General features: G+C 40.9%; 1 protein-coding gene across 2 annotated transcripts in view; it reads left to right on the top strand.

Annotated features, from left to right (window-relative positions):
* The first annotated feature begins 6,757 nt into the window (after nt 1–6,757).
* fbn1 (fibrillin 1) overlaps nt 6,758–18,011 on the top strand; it is an 83,810-nt gene continuing 72,556 nt past the window's right edge. For both annotated transcript variants that reach the window (XM_050071172.1, XM_050063308.1), the window contains exons 1-6: nt 6,758–7,039; nt 7,273–7,562; nt 10,036–10,118; nt 12,420–12,518; nt 13,417–13,512; nt 16,161–16,256. In XM_050071172.1, the coding sequence (XP_049927129.1) occupies nt 7,372–7,562; nt 10,036–10,118; nt 12,420–12,518; nt 13,417–13,512; nt 16,161–16,256 (565 nt within the window). In that variant the 5' untranslated portion in view covers nt 6,758–7,039; nt 7,273–7,371. The remainder of the gene's footprint in view (nt 7,040–7,272; nt 7,563–10,035; nt 10,119–12,419; nt 12,519–13,416; nt 13,513–16,160; nt 16,257–18,011) is intronic.

Genomic DNA, 18,011 nt, shown 5'->3' with positions numbered 1-18,011 from the left:
GAGGCGCGAGGTGTGTAGCAACGCAAAAACAGCGAGCAAAAAGCATTAATTCTAATTAAAAACAATTACAAAAAGCCGCCTCCAGCTGCTAAAATGCTTTCTGTGTGATCAGGGCCTTACTATTCACAGCTGACTGAGGGAAAGTTGCAACAGAAGCCTGTTAATGCCCAGCGTGAAGAGTGTTCACGAGTGTTCCCACCAACACGCCCCAAACTACTTTGTACTCTAACACTCAGCTAGTTACTCTCATCTCAGCTCCTCACACCCAGGTCACGCTTATGATCTCAGCTACGCTCAGAGTGAGAGTCAAGGCTCCATGATGACCAGGGAGAGGCTGTCTTACTGTCAAAATAATCCAATCAACAGTGGCCACTTCTGCCCTCTGCCTCTCCCCCAGTCGCTCTCATTCCTCGACTCAAGACCTTTGTCTCTTCTGCCAACATCCCTCGCTGCTCATACATACCGTTTACAGTAATTGATGTTCTTATCTCAAGGTTCTGTTCTCATTTCCATTCATACATCACAAAAATTACTTACTTATTATATTACTTCCATTATTATGGAGCACAGTGGTGTGGGTCCAAGAGTCCCAAATAATATTTCAGTTACAAGATAATGATAATGTAAGAGAGCAAAGAAAGGGAATTAGATTTTCAATCACTGAACTGTGACTGAGTAGCAGAGAGGAGAAATATTAAGCAAATGAGCAAACGTGATCTGACCGTAACTGTGATTATCAATCGCTCCAAACCATTGAAAGATTGTGTTAAAAAAAATGATTGTCCAACGGCTTGAATCAATTTCTTTCTTGGCATGTTAATAGGTCACAACATACATGATGGAAGAGACTGTTCTTGAAGGCCAGCTGCTGATGTATAATGATGGAAGGTCAAGGCAGTTGCCTCTGACAATACAATACATCCAAATAAGGTTGAATATGACACTTGTTTGACATATATTTATAGTTTCTGATTGAGGTTCTTGGTGATATGAATTCATGAGCAGTACATGATGGCAGTAGTGGAAAGTAACTAGTACATTTGCTCAAATACTGCACTTAAAGGTCTAGTGTGTTGGATTTAGTGGCATCTAGTGGTGAGGTTGCAGGTTGCAATCATATGAAACTTCTCCCGTGTGCCAAGCATGTAGGTGAACTATGGCATCTGCTGGAGAGGCCCTATCTAGAGCCACTGTTTGGTTTGTCCATTCTGGGGTGCTGTAGAAACAACATGGCGGACTGTGTGGAAGAGGACCCGCTCTGTATGGAGATATATGACTCATTCTGAGGTAACGAAAACACAGTGATTCTTACTTTCAGGTGATTATAAACTAATGAAAACATGCCACTATAACCCTCTGAATCCTACACACTGGACCTTAAAGTATTTTTTCATGATAATACTTTTGTACTTTTACTTAGGTAAGTATTTGAATGCATGACTTTTACTTGTAACATTATATTTCTCAATGTATCGTCACAAATGGATTCGTATGATATCTAACAAATTAGTGCCCTGACAGGTTAGGTTAGGTTCAGGAAAAAAAGTTAGTCAATTTACATAATTAACGTAGAGCTATTTACTTACATAAAGTTATGTAGGTTGGGTTTAGAAAAAGAAACATGATGATGATGTACCTTAAAAGTAACTCAAAGATTACGTAGTTTCTCATGGGACCCTAACACTGGTCTCCTGGGGAAAAGTCCTGTGTTTGTTTGACCAACCTGCTGCCTTACGCGGACTTTCATTCTTTATACTACTTCCTTCTTTACTCCTGTCAGTGCACTGGCCATGTTATCACAGCCTTTAAGATGACTGGGGTTATATACGAGTTACTAGCTCATGATTATGTGAGTTATAAGCTATATGAATTCTGGTGCATTACATTTTATGGGTATACATACAAACAATACATGAGCACAGCCTGGTACTTCTACACTGTGGCTACTTTTACTTTAGTAAAAGTTCTGAGTACTTCTTCCACCACTGGTTAAGATATTTGTAAGATATTTTACACAAGTCAGAAATGAGGCATCATATAATCAATTAAAACAAGTTGGAATAGATTAATTCACATTTTTTTACACTAATAATAAGGTGATGCAACTGATGACAAAAGTCAAGAGAGAGCTACTTATTAATAACATGAGCATTTGGCTCTTATTAGTAAAGTACTGTGTCATCAGCATATAAAGATCTGGACTACTTCTTTGCATTAACGTAAACATGCAAAAAAGAAAGTGATGCACATTTCAGGTAAAAAAAGGTACAGTGTTTTGCTTCCTTAATTATGCAGCTAGCAGAAAGATGAGTTGGGACTTGGTGAAGCGATGACCAGAAAAGCTCCAGGTAAAAAAAAAAAAAAAAAAAAAAATGTTTGGACTGTGACATGGAGGCAGAAAGCATCAGCATTTTGAATTAAATACAAAGGGTCATGGGCAGCAAGGAATGGGAATCTATGAAGGGAGTAAATTGAAAAACTTGTGAAATTTAAGATGGGGTGGCCTCCAATATTTTGGCAGAGTGTTTGGGGGTTTACAGGGCGTGTTTTGGGAGGCTGTCAAAGAGAGAGTTGCAGTAGCCCAAACAGGACATAAGGACACACAGATTAGAAAATGGGATGAAGGTTATTATATGCAAACCTGCAGGACTGCACCGTGGTTGCAATCTGGTGCTGCCTGACAGTTGGTTGTCTTGAGGCAGACAAAGACTCTTGGCAGTCGGTACAGGAGTAAACGTGGTCTTGTCAGCAGTGATGGAGAGGCCTTGCAGAGGGCAGGACTTTCCAGGGGGAAAAAAGCAGCGCAGTATTGTTGAGACTAAGTTTGAGGTGGTGGGCAGACATCCAACTGGAGATGTCAGCGAGGCTCATGGAGATGCGTGCCTCAACCTGAGTGTCAGAGGATGGAAAAGAAAAGTTGTGGAAGTTAATGATATATATACTATCCTGTGCAGCAGATGAAATACTACATAAGGCAAAGATGTCTGTTGGAGCAGTTTAGGCAGGTCACTTTCATTTGCTTTACAGAAAAAGTGAAGAAATGGGCTGATGGTTGTGGCTCAGAGGCACAGTGATGCGGGTCAACAAAAACAGAAAATTTAATGTTTTGTCTCGGGCCTTGCAATTTTCTGTAGTGATCATATTTCATGTAACTATTGTCTTGATCAAAATCTAATGTGCAAAATCAACACATAACCTATGAATAAGTGCGGGTTGAGGCTGTGTTTGGACATGTGTGAGAGGAGAATGTGGATAATAATGAGGAGAAGAAAGAAGGAAAAAAGCTGATAGTGGAAACTAATGTAGTGGAATATACAGTGTCAAGAGGTTTTGGAGTGATAGCATACTTGAGAAAGGAGCCAGGCTGACTCTATATTTGCTGGGTGTGGCTGCAGACATGAATCAGTGTGTGTGAAAACTATCACTGCACTGGACAAAATTCCTCGAAACATACAGTATGCACAGTGTAAATATGTATGGGACATAATTCAATGCTAAATGAAGAGAAATTAAAGCCGCTACAAGAAACTTTTAACTGGATATGCAAAAGTCTCTCGTTTCTGCTGATGTCTGTGCGTGACCTACAACAGCAAATGAGACCATCGGTGTGAAGATAAGCTATTTCTATATAGTGTATATCCATACCTTTAGGAAACTGTGTCCGGGTCCGCACCAGGTCGCTTCCAGGACGAAGCGATTTACGGCACTCAGATGGCACACGTCATCTTACCTAGCTGCTTACATTTAGTGACTCTTATAAATAGTCGCTATTCCTCCTCCTCGAACCAACGTCTGCAGGGAGTTAAAATAGCAGCAATCATTGGGTAAAAGTTCTGTGAAAGCACTGGACTCATCAACAGTCAGCCACGTCTCAGTCACACAGAGAAAACCCAATCCTCGGGAAGTCAGGAAATCCTTCAGGATAAATGTTTTGTTCGCTAGCGATCTAGCATTTACCAGCCCAATCCTGGCAGGAGCCGGCGGGTCCACGGCGTTAGCTGTCCGGGGAGCCACACACAGAGGCCGCAGGCTGCGCAGATTCACCCCGCGCCAGCGGGGATGAGGAGAGCAGGGGCCGCGGGGCTGGAACACCTCATCCGGGCCGACGACAGGTACCAGCCAGGCGTCGACAGGGTCCAGCGAGTGCCGAGAAATAAAGAGGCGAGGCACCGCTCCATACTCAGTCCAAGAAGCCGTGGAAGTGCTCGCCAAACAGGCTTTCATCCTTACCAGCTGACCGCTGCATTTACCCCGGCGGCAAAGACGCTTACGCCGGAGAGGTGGAGCTGGGGCGCGGCAGTGGTGAGCTGGGATCCCCGATAGGAGCGGGGGCAAAGTTTTCCCGTCTTGTTGTTTCATTCATCCCCAAAACAAACACATGCGCGAGCCAGGTATGCGTCTTTACGACAATACGCGCTAGAGCTCATGGGAAATGTAGGCTTCATTCCGGCAAAACACTACCGCTTTTGTCCACAGGGGCGCCAAAATCAACTCAAAATGAAAGTTACTTGTAGAGGCTTTAAGTATTCTGTTCACACTGACAAGATTGAGATTTTGTGAACTGAAGTGTGTCTTTTTAAGGGAGCTTGACTCTGGCCCCTGACTTAATGCATATTAGCTATCATCACTCCCGCTACATTTTGGCAGAGATTTTTCATAAGGGTGGCCAGATGGGTCCACTGAAAAATGTTGGAGTGGTACATCAAAAACCAAAAGCTATAACTCAATTTCAGAATTCAATTATGCTGTTAAAGTGTAGGCTAGCTGAAAGCAATTTCAGTATAAAGAGACAAGGAATTACACACTGATACTTTGATTTCTTATTTTACAGTTAATATTGCTAGTTATCTGATGTACATAGATGTACATACATGCCAGGTAGGTGATTTATTGTTGTGGCTGGCTGGTTGTCTTTTTCCTTAAAAAAATAAACAATATACAGATTTAATTTGAAGCAGTACATTTATTGTAAGGAACAAAACATTAACAGGGAACAAGCCTTCTGAAGTTTAGAGAAGAGTCATGGGTACCCATTGAACCCATTTTCATTCAGATATCTTGGATTGAGGGTTCGAGGGACCCTTTGAAGATTGCCTTGCTGGTTGTTAACTTGCCAAAATTCAGCCTAATTTTGAAGTGTTATTTAGCTCAGGAGTTCCCAACTGGTCCAACCAACCGTGACATTTCTCCTGAGTCATTAGTTTGAGGTCCCACAGTTTAATACATTCATCGGCATACTTACCTTTGGCCATGTCATTGAGCTAATTTGCTGTCTCTTTCCAGTAGCTGTCCGTTAGTCACTCACTCTACAGCAGAAAACAGCGCTTCTAAATAAAAGCTCTGCCCTGGAAATTTACTGTAGATAAAAACAAAGTGTGTCACTTGCTGTCCATTCAGAATGGTCCCACAACTCACTTTTGGACCACAACCCACCAGTGAGGAACAACCGATTTTGCCCGCTTTCCCATAAACAATGGCAACATGGTTGGTACCAATGGATACCTTAGGTTTCACAAGATAACACCACCTAGCTTAAAAAAAATGAGTCACAGCCTCTTAAAGACTGTATTATTTGCCTCTAATTATTGTCGCAAGGGGAGCCAGTGGGTCATGGCCCTCCCTTAGGGGCGCCACTGCATTATGGTACTTCTTTCTACAGTAAACAACCATTAAAAATGTTTTATAAGCTGTAATAATAATGGCTCATAGATTAACAACCCTTTTATTCTCAGGTAATGAAGACTTCCATTTATAGTTGTTTATTTTCCTCCAGCAAGATGCAAGATTCTGCCTCATGCTACTGTCAATGGGTTATTGTACAAAAACAACAAACAGTTTTATTAATTTCCATTAACATTTCTACATGCAGACTTAATGGGTTATTAAAAATTGAGAAACCCATGAGCATTTATTATGGGGCTATCAACATTTACGACTTATTGTTACCAAATACAAAGGATAAATATCAGCCCAAGGGATTTTTTTTTTTTAAACTTGAAAACCAGTCAGTTGTTCTTATTAAAGGTCAAGTGTATAGGATTAAGTGGCATTTAGCAGTGAGTTGCAGAACTGAAACTTCTCCTATGTGCCAAGTGTGGAGGAGAACTATGGTGAACAATGCAAAAACGTGAATGGTCCCATCTAGAGCCAGTGTTTGTTTTGTCTGTTCTGGTCCACTTTAATACAACTTGGTGGATTCCATGGAAAAGGACCTGCTCCAGGCATATAAACAGCTCATTATAAGGTAACGGATACAAAATGGTTCTTATTTTCAGGTGATTGAACTAATAAAACATAGTTCTACATATATTATATACAATTTCTTACAATAGATGCCTTCAGATCCCACACACTGGACCTTTAATGGAATAAAACTGATCTACAAAGACTAAGTAAATTATCTGTTAACATTTGTAAAGCCATTAGTTACAACACACTTGTTGGGAAGTGCATGCCAGATTTGACAGTAAAGAGTGAGCAGGTGCATTGTTTTAAAAAATGTATAAAAAGATCTCAGTAGATTACTTATGAGCAAACTTTGACATAGATTTAGGAATGAATAAACTCTGTATTCTTTCTCCAAACTTCCCTTGATTGACTATAATGTTACTGAGGGCTAACAGTTAAAAGTCCCAGCCAAAAGTCCAGAGCTAAACTTCTGCATTTTTGCACTCAAGCCTTTGTATCGCGAGAGCAGGGGGAGAAAAGAAAAAAAAGTTTTGGGGAAAGTTGAGCAGAGCAGGGATGAGGAAAGAGCTGTGCTGTGAGGGAGAGACACAGTGAGTTTTACCATTCTCATCCTCTGGAATGCATCAGCTCCTCTAACTTATCTGTGCAAAGTCAACACGCAACTGGATGCGCACGAGCAGACTGCAGAAGTTACGATGCGCATCTATTTATAGCAGCTCAACGAAACGTTTGAGTGACTTTTCCTCTTCTGCGCAGTTTTTCTTCTAAACGTTTATTCAGCAATACCTGCAAGTGAGAGTAAAGTAGTCCTCTGTCGGGTCTGAGGCGAATCTCCTGTTCGGGAGACAAGGTAAAGTAACGTCTCACTCGTGCGCAACTTTGCACATTATCAATTTTCACACTGCATGCTTTTGCGACTGTGAGCAGAATGACTTTGTAACTTAATAACACAAGAAGTCACATCACACCAGCAACTTCTCAGAGTGCTGCAGAGTTGTTTTTCTTTTGTGCGCAGCATCTCCTCCACTCTCTCCTCTGCGTCTTTTCCAAACTTTTTTTTTCTTCATTATTATTGTTTTGCAGCTTTGACTCCAGACTGCAGAGGTCGACGGAGCTGGGGAACTAGTTGCAGGAGACTTTTACTCTTCCGAGCACTGGAGTTGTATACACTTGAGAGTGGATATGCCGGACAGTAAGTGTAGAGGACGGCTGCTGCAGTTGGCCGTAGCTCTGGTGGCCTTGCTGTCGCTCTGCGCCGAGCTTGGAGGCGCTGCAGAGGTGGTGGAGACCGGAGACAGCGAGCTGGGGACCAAGCAGACCGACTCCAGAGCCAGCAGGGCCAAAAGGAGGGGAGGGTCGGACGTCCTCAGAGGGTAATGTGACTATTATATCCCTATTAGTCCAATTTGGGGACAGTCTTTTCTTCCACTGTGTGCCAGTTCCCCACCAACTTTTAATTTAAATGAGCATCTTTCTGTGTGTGTTGGAGCAGGTGTCTGTTCTTCTCACGTTTGCTGCTCTTTCTGGTTTTTCATGATCATCGCAGATCAGAATACACTTTTCCTTTTTATCAAGCAGGCTGAGACCCATGAGTGACATTGTCTGTGATGGGAAGTTTGGAGCAAAGTTTAGTAATTAAATACTGGCAGGAATATCACATTCCTGCTGGCTGCAATAATAAATTACATCCAAACAAAGGAGGCCATTGGTCGTGTGTGGCTGTGGCAGAGAGAGAGAGGGAGAGAGACTAACAGCTTAATCCTCTTGCTGGCCAAAAACACCACACCCCAGTTGTGGATAAATCACATCTGCAGCTGTACACAGTGGGTCACTGCTGGAGAGGTTGTGTGTATGTGTGTGTGCATGTGAAGAAAGAGTGGGAGAGAAAGAAAAGACAGACAGAAAGAAAGCAAGAAAGAAAATAAAGAAGGTCTGTGTCCAGTGATGACAGCAAACAGCTGATGAAGGTCACACAGTAGACAGCTCAATGAGCGTTCTCCACAGGCATTTTTATTTGACATGCTTTAAGTTAATTTATCAGAACATCTAGGTTCAGAGGCAGGAAGTGCATACAGGCTGCGTACTGTGTCACGCTGACTTACAAGTATAAGAATGTTTCTGAGATCCAACAGGCTTCATTACTCACCTCGTAGATCTGTTTGGAGTTACACTGTGCTGTATATACGCTGACCTCTGGGGTCAATACATGCCAAGTGGGTGGTTACAAATCTACATATGTAGGCCTGTTAAAGACCTGTAGGTGGCAGGATGGCCCAGGTGTTCGCTGAAATGTTTTTTACAGGTGCATCAAATTTCATAAAACAGCTTGTGCAGCATAATATTTTCCTCAGCAAAAATATTGCGCCAAATACCGCATGCCAGGCCGCGCCCGACAGTGGCAAGATCACTGCAAGTAGCAAACACCATAGCATTGCCCAGTGGTTTCCAGCCTAAGGGTTGAGACCCCCACAGTGGGTTGTCTTTAAATGTTTTTCTTGTCAAATACTTTATAGTTTAACCTAACAAAAATCACTCTTTGATTGAGCTGCTGACTGATCATTACACCCATGATGAGGGGTCATAAGCTGGTTTTGCAACATGGTGTGCGGCAGGGTGGGAAAAAATATATAAGCAATTGCTTGATTTGCTTCATTCACCAGACAAAAAAACAATAGTAATCTATTGAGTGGCTGGTAGATTTTTGAATCCACTAGCCACAGTGGCAGGTGGATTCAAAAAGGTAATTTCCAACCCTGGAATGGGGTCACAATAGAGCTATGATTGGCCCCAAAAACCAGACCCGACCCTGCATGAACCTGCAAAGTTTCTGTCCAAGCCTTGTATGGCAGCAGTTTTGGGCCCAAGCTTAATTAAAAAGCCTAATTTCCTCAGTAACATTTTTTTAACATTACACAGACCAAAACATCACGCATTTAGAAAAATAAAAAATCAGAAACTGGAGTGAACCCAATCTGATTCAAGCCCAGGTGACTTTTGAGAAATTACAGCCCAACCTGGCCAGAGACATGTACTGTAGTGTTGTTGCTCAAAATGTTTTTGGAAATGTTTGGACATTTGGTGTTTTTGGGGAGGCTGTGAAAGTATAATTTCAGTATTTATGGAGAGGTTGGGTGTTCGCTAATCTGGACTTTTGAGTGACATGGAGGTGAAAATGTGATGACTGAATTTTGGTCCTGCTGTTATTGAGCAATGTGCCATTATTCCTGCTATGTCTGATCAAGTTTTATGCAGTATAGGGGGGTCAAGAAACAGTAGATTTGCTCTTATAGTGTTCTGGTCAGTATTGAGCTTCCATCATGCAGTAGGAGATGCTGAGGGTCTAAGGACAGAGCATGTCTTCTGGTCTGTAAGAATGAAACAAATTTGACTTGAGAGTGATCTGAACTGTGCAACATTAGGGCTGGGTGATATGGAGAAAATCAAATATCCCAATAGTTTTGACCAAATACCTCGATATTGATAGTGCAGGGTTGACTATTGGTGCTTTCATAAAATATTTACACAATGAGATTTTTGATAAGTAATCATAAGTAATGTGGATATAATGGCTAAGTGAAAAAAGGCAAATAATAGAACAGCTTAGAAAAGTCTGGAAATCGCTTTACTTAAATGCAGCCTTTAAAATCAGGAAAAGACAACACTTAAGATATCCGATATCTTATATCCTATTACAATATCCAAAATCTAAGACGTCATATAATCATATATCATGTATCATATATCATATGTATCCAGCCTCATATAATGATATCGATATAATATCAATTTATTGCCCAGCCCTGTGTAACATCAATTATTGACCCTCTGACGCTGCATCTTCTACAGACCAAATGTGTGTGGCTCAAGGAACAACGCCTACTGCTGCCCCGGCTGGAAGACTCTGACTGGAGGAAACCAGTGCATTGTTCGTAAGTATCATCTCCATTATTCCTCTACTGGTATAAAATTTGGGTCAGGCAGAACTTTTTAACATCACCATTAGTAGTTTTCAGAGTCCAGCACCCAGCCGTTTTTTTATCAGAGCCATGTAGTATCGCACCTGAGATACAAAGTTGTTGTTAGGGCTGTCAGTGTTTAAGGGTATCTTCTGTATTTTTCAACCTGGATCCAATTTTATCATTTTCACTGTGTTCAAGTGACTAATGGCAACAGCCCTTTTTAAATTGGTCCTGTATTGAGTGAGACTGCTGCAGCCGTGTTATCACTTGGGGCAATTGTGCATCAGCACTTTACGTCCACTAAAAGTGTTTGTTTTTGCGTTTTTGTTAAAGAGTAAGATCCTTTTTGTTTAACCAGAAACACCCACAAAATCACCATCACCAAACCCACCAGACTCTATTTAAATAAACAGTAATTTTATCATTGTTAAACACACTTCATTAGAAGTCCATTACAACAAAATAAAACTCACAAAACTCTTTGTTCGTCTTTCCACTGCTCCAACAATCACCAACTCTGCTTTGGGTGAAATAAACCCTTAATTCACTAAGTCAGATGTAAAAAATGCTGCCTCTATACACACTAAAATTACGGTTTATTTAAATAGAGTGTGGTGGGTTTGGTAATGGTGATTTCGGGCCTGTTTCTGGTTAAACAAAAAGGATCTTACTCTTTAACAAAAAAAGTCTGTCTCTGTAGGGTTCCTTTCCACAATGTTGTCAGACACTTATAATAATAATCTAAGCACTTTTATCGGACATACATTGAGGATGCAGAAATGCCCCAAGTGATTACATTACATCCTGTTTCGCTGCTGCTGACCGAACCTTCTCGCTTAATACTGGACCAGAATCAAAAATTGTTGTTCCCATCAGTCACTCAGACACAAATATGCGGGAAAAAAAGGTTCAGATTAAAAAATACCAAAGTTACCCTTTAAATTCCCTGAAAGTTTCTATCTTGTTGGAAGAAATCTAGCAGGAATGTGACTCCCCCAGACCAGACTTGAATATTCATCCTCATTCTTGAACAGTATCTAATCAGTAAAACAAGAATAAAATGCGCTATTATTGTGATTGATTATATAACTTTTTTTTTATTGTTCAATGAGTCATAAATAATTGTCATTTTCAGACCATGAACAAGCAATGATACTGACTGCCAACAGTAGTAGAAGTTTCGTTGCATTTTGATGTTTCAAGGTTTGAACAGAAAGAAAAGTAATGCAAAAGAGTAACATTTATGGTCCATTTACATTAAAAAAAAACCCCCAATGCAATCATTATCTTATGTAAAATACTAAAAACTAGTAGATGCTCTTTAGATGATGGAATTTTCTCGATTTATCCTATGTCCTCTGATGCACCTGTCTGATTGGTGACACCATACAGGTGTGCAAAACATTTTTTTTAATGCCTAATTAATGGGACTCATCTATGGGACTTTTGATCACCCAATAATTTTACATCAGCAGTGGGTTATTGTAGGTAACGATGGCGATAAGCCGATAACATGACATAAAACAAGGGCAAATTGCTAATTCATTCTGGTCCATTTCCTCTGGTATTCTGGCAGCGGTTGCTTTTCTGGTTTCTTTTCTCTTTCAGTTTATTTCCTCCCCACCTCTCTCCCTCTTTCTCTCCCTCTCACTCCCCTTCAGTAGACAGGAAGGTCTGAGAGGCTGTAGAGTTGTGTGATTGCAGTCTGGCTGGTCGGCTGGCCGGATGCCTGTCGCGGCTCTAATGACATTGTTTAGCAGTGGGGTTCAGGGAGTAGGGGTCAGTGGCTGGACTCTACCTGATGGGAGCTGGGGGCAGGGGACCATGCCAGTAACAGTCTGTGGGAAAGGGAACAACCGAGCGAAAAACAGCCGGTGCCAACTGAAAACACACACTGGTACACATTTATGGCAACAAAACTCAAAGAAGAAAATAGCTTCATGTCGTTGCCAATTGGGCTTCTATAACTTGATGTTAAAAGGAAGGTTTGGCCATATTTGGACTGTGGTCTGTTTGAGTTCTGAAATATTATAGATGAGAGTTCAGTGTGGGGATTAGATCATGGCCTCAGTTGCAACAAATGAAATTCAAACCTGACATTCCAAACCCGCAGCGGACAGGCTGACAAGCAACAGACACATAACATGAATTTTTTCTCACGCACAATAAAGACAAGTCCTGGCATCCAAAAGTAAGCACTGTTATTTTATCTTGCACCTGACAGAGGACCTTTTCATGTTGTTTGACCCAGTGTCATGTTCCTTTTTGCAGCGATCTGCCGGAGTTCATGTGGAGATGGTTTCTGCTCCAGACCCAACATGTGCACCTGCCCCAATGGCCAGATCGCCCCATCCTGTGGCTCCAAGTCAGGTCATTAAACAGCACCTCCCCTTTCCCAAGGAGTGAACTCAGCTTGATAGGTTTTAGTATATAGAGTGCATAGACGGGGGCTGTAACTGGTATTTGGCCTATAGATAAACACAGTAATGGAATGATTTATATAAATAGGAGTGTATGTCAAAACTTAGTGTGTTTTGGAAAGCACAGTGTAGACCACACCCCTGTCTTTGCGTATTTTTTAATAAAGGAGCTGTAATCTGAAGAAAAACATTTCACCATACAGTAACAATAATGACATGTGACAGATGATATATGACAGAAAACATGCACTCTTGTCGTGTGTTTTTCTCTGTAGGATAAAAATGAGAGACTGTAATTGGCTCAGATATTTAATGTTCAGACCACACTGTGCAATTTGCATCTTTTTTTCTAATGTTTTCTTCCCCTCATCATGACTAATGAGCACTAACTAACATGGTACAAAAAATATGACATGCTAAGCCAGAAAAACCTCCTGAAAACATCCCTTGAAACTACGTCAAGCAATTGATATATGTTGCAATCACGTTCGTGCAAATGGTGGTCAATCACATGGGTTGTTGTGTGTGTGTGTGTGTGTGTGTGTGTGTGTGAGAGAGAGTCGGTTTAGGGTGTGTGTGTGCCTTGGAAGACATCCACAGTCAACATCTCCTCCATGTTGCTCTCTTGCAGCTCATAGCGCTTCAACCCGATGTGCTCATCTGTTTGCACACCATAAATTTCTAGGAAATTATAACCAAGCGTGACTTTCAAAAAACATGGTTCAGAGTGCATTTTGTTTATGTTGTAAATCTAATCTGGAGCATATGTTTGTGTACTCTGAATTTAACTCCCAACGTGGCTCTTTGTGTATGTCTGTGTGTGTGTGCTTGTGTTGTTGTGCCCACAGTCCAGCACTGCAATATTCGGTGTATGAACGGGGGAACATGTTCTGAGGACAACTGCCAGTGTCAGAAAGGCTACGTGGGAAACCACTGTGGGCAACGTAAGGATCATCCTGAAAATACCACTGTGACACACTTTAACATTATAAGCATGTTTTAACATAATTCAGATGTATTTAAGGTGGAGATATCCTATATAACCTCCATTTCTTAAAGTCCCTCTGCAAACACGTTTTGAAGTAAAAAATACTCATACAGTTTTCTCACATAGCAGTTTAAAAATCTCTGTAAAGGGGCCGGAAGCAGACCTACTGTTTCTCCCTCATTGTGAACTTTTGCTGCGTTCCATTTACCTCAGACGTTAGAGGTTGGAGCCGGGAATGACATCACACCTGAGTTGAACATGCTCCAGAAGTCGGAAAATCAAGAAGCTGTTCGCAATACTAGTTCAAGCTAGGTCAGCCACTGTTATCAATACCTGTTGACAGGAATGAATAACACTGTGTTGTGCACCTACAAACATCGTAGCAACATATCCACAGATGTTGGAATTGACCGTGTTTTCAACTGTTTTAATGAGACACAAATAAGACAGAAGTGCTAATAAAAGTATATTACTACAGCTTTCACTACTGTTGATGTGGGTAGCAGCCATCTTGAATTTTGAGGTCAGGGACAGAGAGGTTCCTTCAACTTTCTGAGTTGGATGTCAAATTTAAGTTGTAATTTCCCAACTGGGAATACAGAAAATCTGACCTCTCAGTGTAAATGCAATGCATTGAGTTTCGCTTTTGCTATCCGCTCTCTCCAGCACTGCTCGCGCTAGGTCAGGGCTAGGCATCCTGCAGTTCCAGGGCCTCATGCAGCTCTTAAGACCCACTTCAGTGGCTCCCCGTGGCTTTGACATGAAATTATTGGGAAATGTATAACGGTTATATTTTTTTCAGATTTTCAATTGTCATTGTTGTAGGCCTAAAGTGATTATTGCATTCTACATTTGTAAAAGTGTGTAGCCCATACATTAAATTAAAAAAATGTTTTTAAGTTTCATCAACTAAAATGTGAGTCATACATCTATGACCTGGTGCCTTTTCCTGTAAATTTTGCTGAACTTCTAAAGTACTAAATGATTATAAATAGCCCACTGCAGAGTAGCTACCTTGTAGTAAATCATATTAATATATGCTCATTTAGACCTTTTCCTAATGTTGATGGGCTAATTTAGACGTAATAGGCTGTTACCTTTGTTCAAATATGTTTTACGGCTCCAGACAGAGTTTTGTTTTCTTTTTTTTTGGCCAATAATGGCTCTTTTAATTGTAAAGGTTGCCGACCTCACCATACCTATCTAGTTACAAACTTCGCACAGATACAAGTCAGTACAGTCAAGACATTCTGGGGGACATTAACATAAGAAAAACACATTTTTGAGTAGAAGGGTAGCTTGTGGTAGCTTGGTAGAAGTAGCTTGTGTTTCGTGCTAATTAGCAAATGTTAGCATACTATCATGCTAAGCTAAGAAGTGAGCATGGTAAACATTAGACATGTTAAACATCATCATGTTAACATTGTCATTGTGTGCATGTTGCCATGCTAGCATTAGCACAGCTGAGTTCCCAGGAACAGCGCTAGGCTTTGAAGCCAATTTTACATGCCAAACGTGGAATTATATCTTCCAGGTCCGTCATATGATGCCATTGGGCCTAAAAAGACCTTTTCCGTTTAGACTTACTTTGTGAAAGAGACGTCTGATTTATGTCTGTAAAGCAATGGATAACTTTATTTTTATCACCACCCACACAAAATTACTTGTTTCACTATCAAAATTTGATCCATTTGCTCTGATAAAATTTCAAAAGTCGAGAAGACTAAAAAAATAAAATAATTTATAACCCTATTCAAGTTAGCAGAGTGCTAAACTGGAAAATGTGGGACTCGTACACAGAAGTTAGCTATAAGTGTCTAGTGCACTTGCTCTCTGGGCCCCACAGTTGGAAGATTTGAGTAATTTCATACCTTGAAAGTTGAGTTTTTTTGGCTTCATGTGCCAACAAGCAACTTTAATAGGAATTAAGTGGGGTCCGCCTCCAACACTGTATCCAGTTTTCATTACATATCCACTGTACAGCCTCACAGGACTGCTAGCTTGTTGTAGTTTTGGCCATCCTTCCTATTAGTAATAATAACTCTATACTTACCAAATGACTTGCTGAGACGTGATCATGGCAACTTTTCTAAAATGTAGTGCAATAGGGCAAGAAACAAGAGCAGTCAGATGAAAAGTTGAACTTATTTGGAAGGGAAAACAAAATGATTAATCAAACACTTAAACATCTACAGTATTACAGTGTACAGACCAACTTTCTGATTCAACTTCCATACTTATAAAAGTTGTGTGTGCACTGTTGTCCTGTGTAATGAAGGATCGCCACCAGCATTTCAACTTTTACCTCCAAATAAAGTGGTTTAGATCATCTGCCTTAGTTTGTCTGTGGCTGGTTCGATCAATGGCTGCTCTGTTTGTTTCCCCATCTGACTCCTTTTTAGTGATGTCATCATGTTCTCACATCTCTGCAATTCATTTAGTGACTGCAATGTTATTGTAACCAAGAGAAATGACGGACAAAAATACAAACATGAGAACCAAATGGTATAAACCAGAAATAACCTTTGGATTCCTTGTAGCTCGAAGTTGTGTCTTCATGTCAGTGTTGTGTCATTATTTGTTTTTCTCTCCTTTCTTCTCCAGCGGTTTGTGAAAATGGCTGTCTTAATGGAGGAAGGTGTGTGGCTCCCAACAGATGTGTGTGTACCTACGGCTTCACCGGGGCTCAGTGTGAGAGAGGTAATGAGTGTCACACTTGCAGTACGCAGTATTTCTCTCACTCATCTGACATCACACTGTCCCTGAGCTCTACAGTCACTACTCACTACTGCTCAAGTGTATTTCCAAAGCCACATGTGCTGCTTTTGTGAAAACGTGACTCGGTGCTGAATGGCGGTTGTTTTTTGTGACTGAAGACAATTCCTGCTTCGTCATGCCACCGGCTCCAGGAATGCGGTTTGTTGTGGAACATTTGCATGTCAAGCTTGAGCTCAGAAGTGACCATTATTTTCCACATCTGCTCTCAAACGACGCTCTGGGGAATGTTATGTCTTTCTAAATGTGCGGTGTTTGTTAACTGAAGACCTCCCAACCTCCTGTGGTTGCTCTCTGGCACATGTGAGCCGAGGCTCCAAAGTATACAAGCACACGCAAACAGAGAGCGGCCTGCGCTGTGTATGGTGCGTGTGTGTGTGTTTTGTGTATGTGCTGGGGGTCTGTGAAGGTGATGACCTGTAGAGGTCAAAGTGGTGACCTTTTAAAGCTAATATTTGGATTGGCAGCAGAGCTCCTAATTAGTAACGTCCCTTTTAACAAGGCCATGCTTCAGAGACCTGTCAGTCGGGTCTGGATGAGGATTGCTCCTTTAGTTTACTTTAGTGTTTTCTTCAACCCTGCAACTAATAAGACACTATCTGGATGCCTGGTGGGTTAGCGCCAGGCCTTATCTGCTGAAGCACACTGCTGCATGTTGTGACTTTGGTTTCCACTTTTTCCTGTGCAAGCTTGGCCAAAGGGTTTGTAGGACTGTTGAGGAATTTAAATCAGCGCACATTAACTTGTAGATGTTCATACTTTTCAGGGAACACAAGGAATCTCAGAAACGCTCTGCTGTTGTGTCTTGTGTTATGGTTCCTGATGAAGAAATGATATATGGGCAAAGAATTCAGCCACATCTGGTTTTAAAACTTTGATTCACCATGTAAGGAGACGTACATGCATGCAAACGCGGCTGCTCTATGAATGGGCATTTTTTTGTCTGCTATAGTGAAAGTGTCCCTCTATTAGTGAAACAGGCAGACTTTTTGTTGTGTGTGTGTGTGTGTGTGTGTGTGTGTGTGTGTGTGTGTGTTTGTGTGTGTCTGGGAGCAGCTACTTGGAGACCAACTTCCATCTTCTGTCATTCATGTTGACACAGTTCAGTGTGCTGGACTGAGGTGTGTCACTGTGTCATTGTGTGTTCCTGTTTCCATGGAATCCAAGATTTGGATATGCTTCTACTGGTCGGTGCAGGGTGTTATTATGATGTTGTAGTGCTGAATATACAGTATAGGTAACAAATATATATATATATATATATATATATATTAGGGATGCACGTATCTGACCCATATATGGATACTTGCATATCTGATATGCCAAAATGTAACAACTCATTTGACCAATTAACCGATATCAGTATAACCGCTTTTTTCCCCACCTAATTTTAATGATCATCATGTCTCTTCTGTAGTGGAATTAATATCATATCATGCATACATACTCTTATCATATTGGCCCACCAGCAGATAAATACAATACTTTTCAGTGTATATAATATTCATTCATCGTGCAAATTAAAAAAAATTATGTTGGCCACTTGCAATAGTTCATTTTAAAGCCAATATCGTCCGATTCCGATGACGTGCTGATATTATCGTGCATCCCTAATATATATATATATATATTTATATATGGTGCCTAGATAATCAACAGATAAATAGTCAACAATAGTTT

This window comes from Epinephelus moara, chromosome 1, assembly GCF_006386435.1.
Source record: "Epinephelus moara isolate mb chromosome 1, YSFRI_EMoa_1.0, whole genome shotgun sequence".
NCBI classification, from domain to species: domain Eukaryota; kingdom Metazoa; phylum Chordata; class Actinopteri; order Perciformes; family Serranidae; genus Epinephelus; species Epinephelus moara.
The sequence above is the reverse complement of the archived record's forward strand: the minus strand, read 5'-3'. Positions and strand labels throughout refer to the sequence as shown.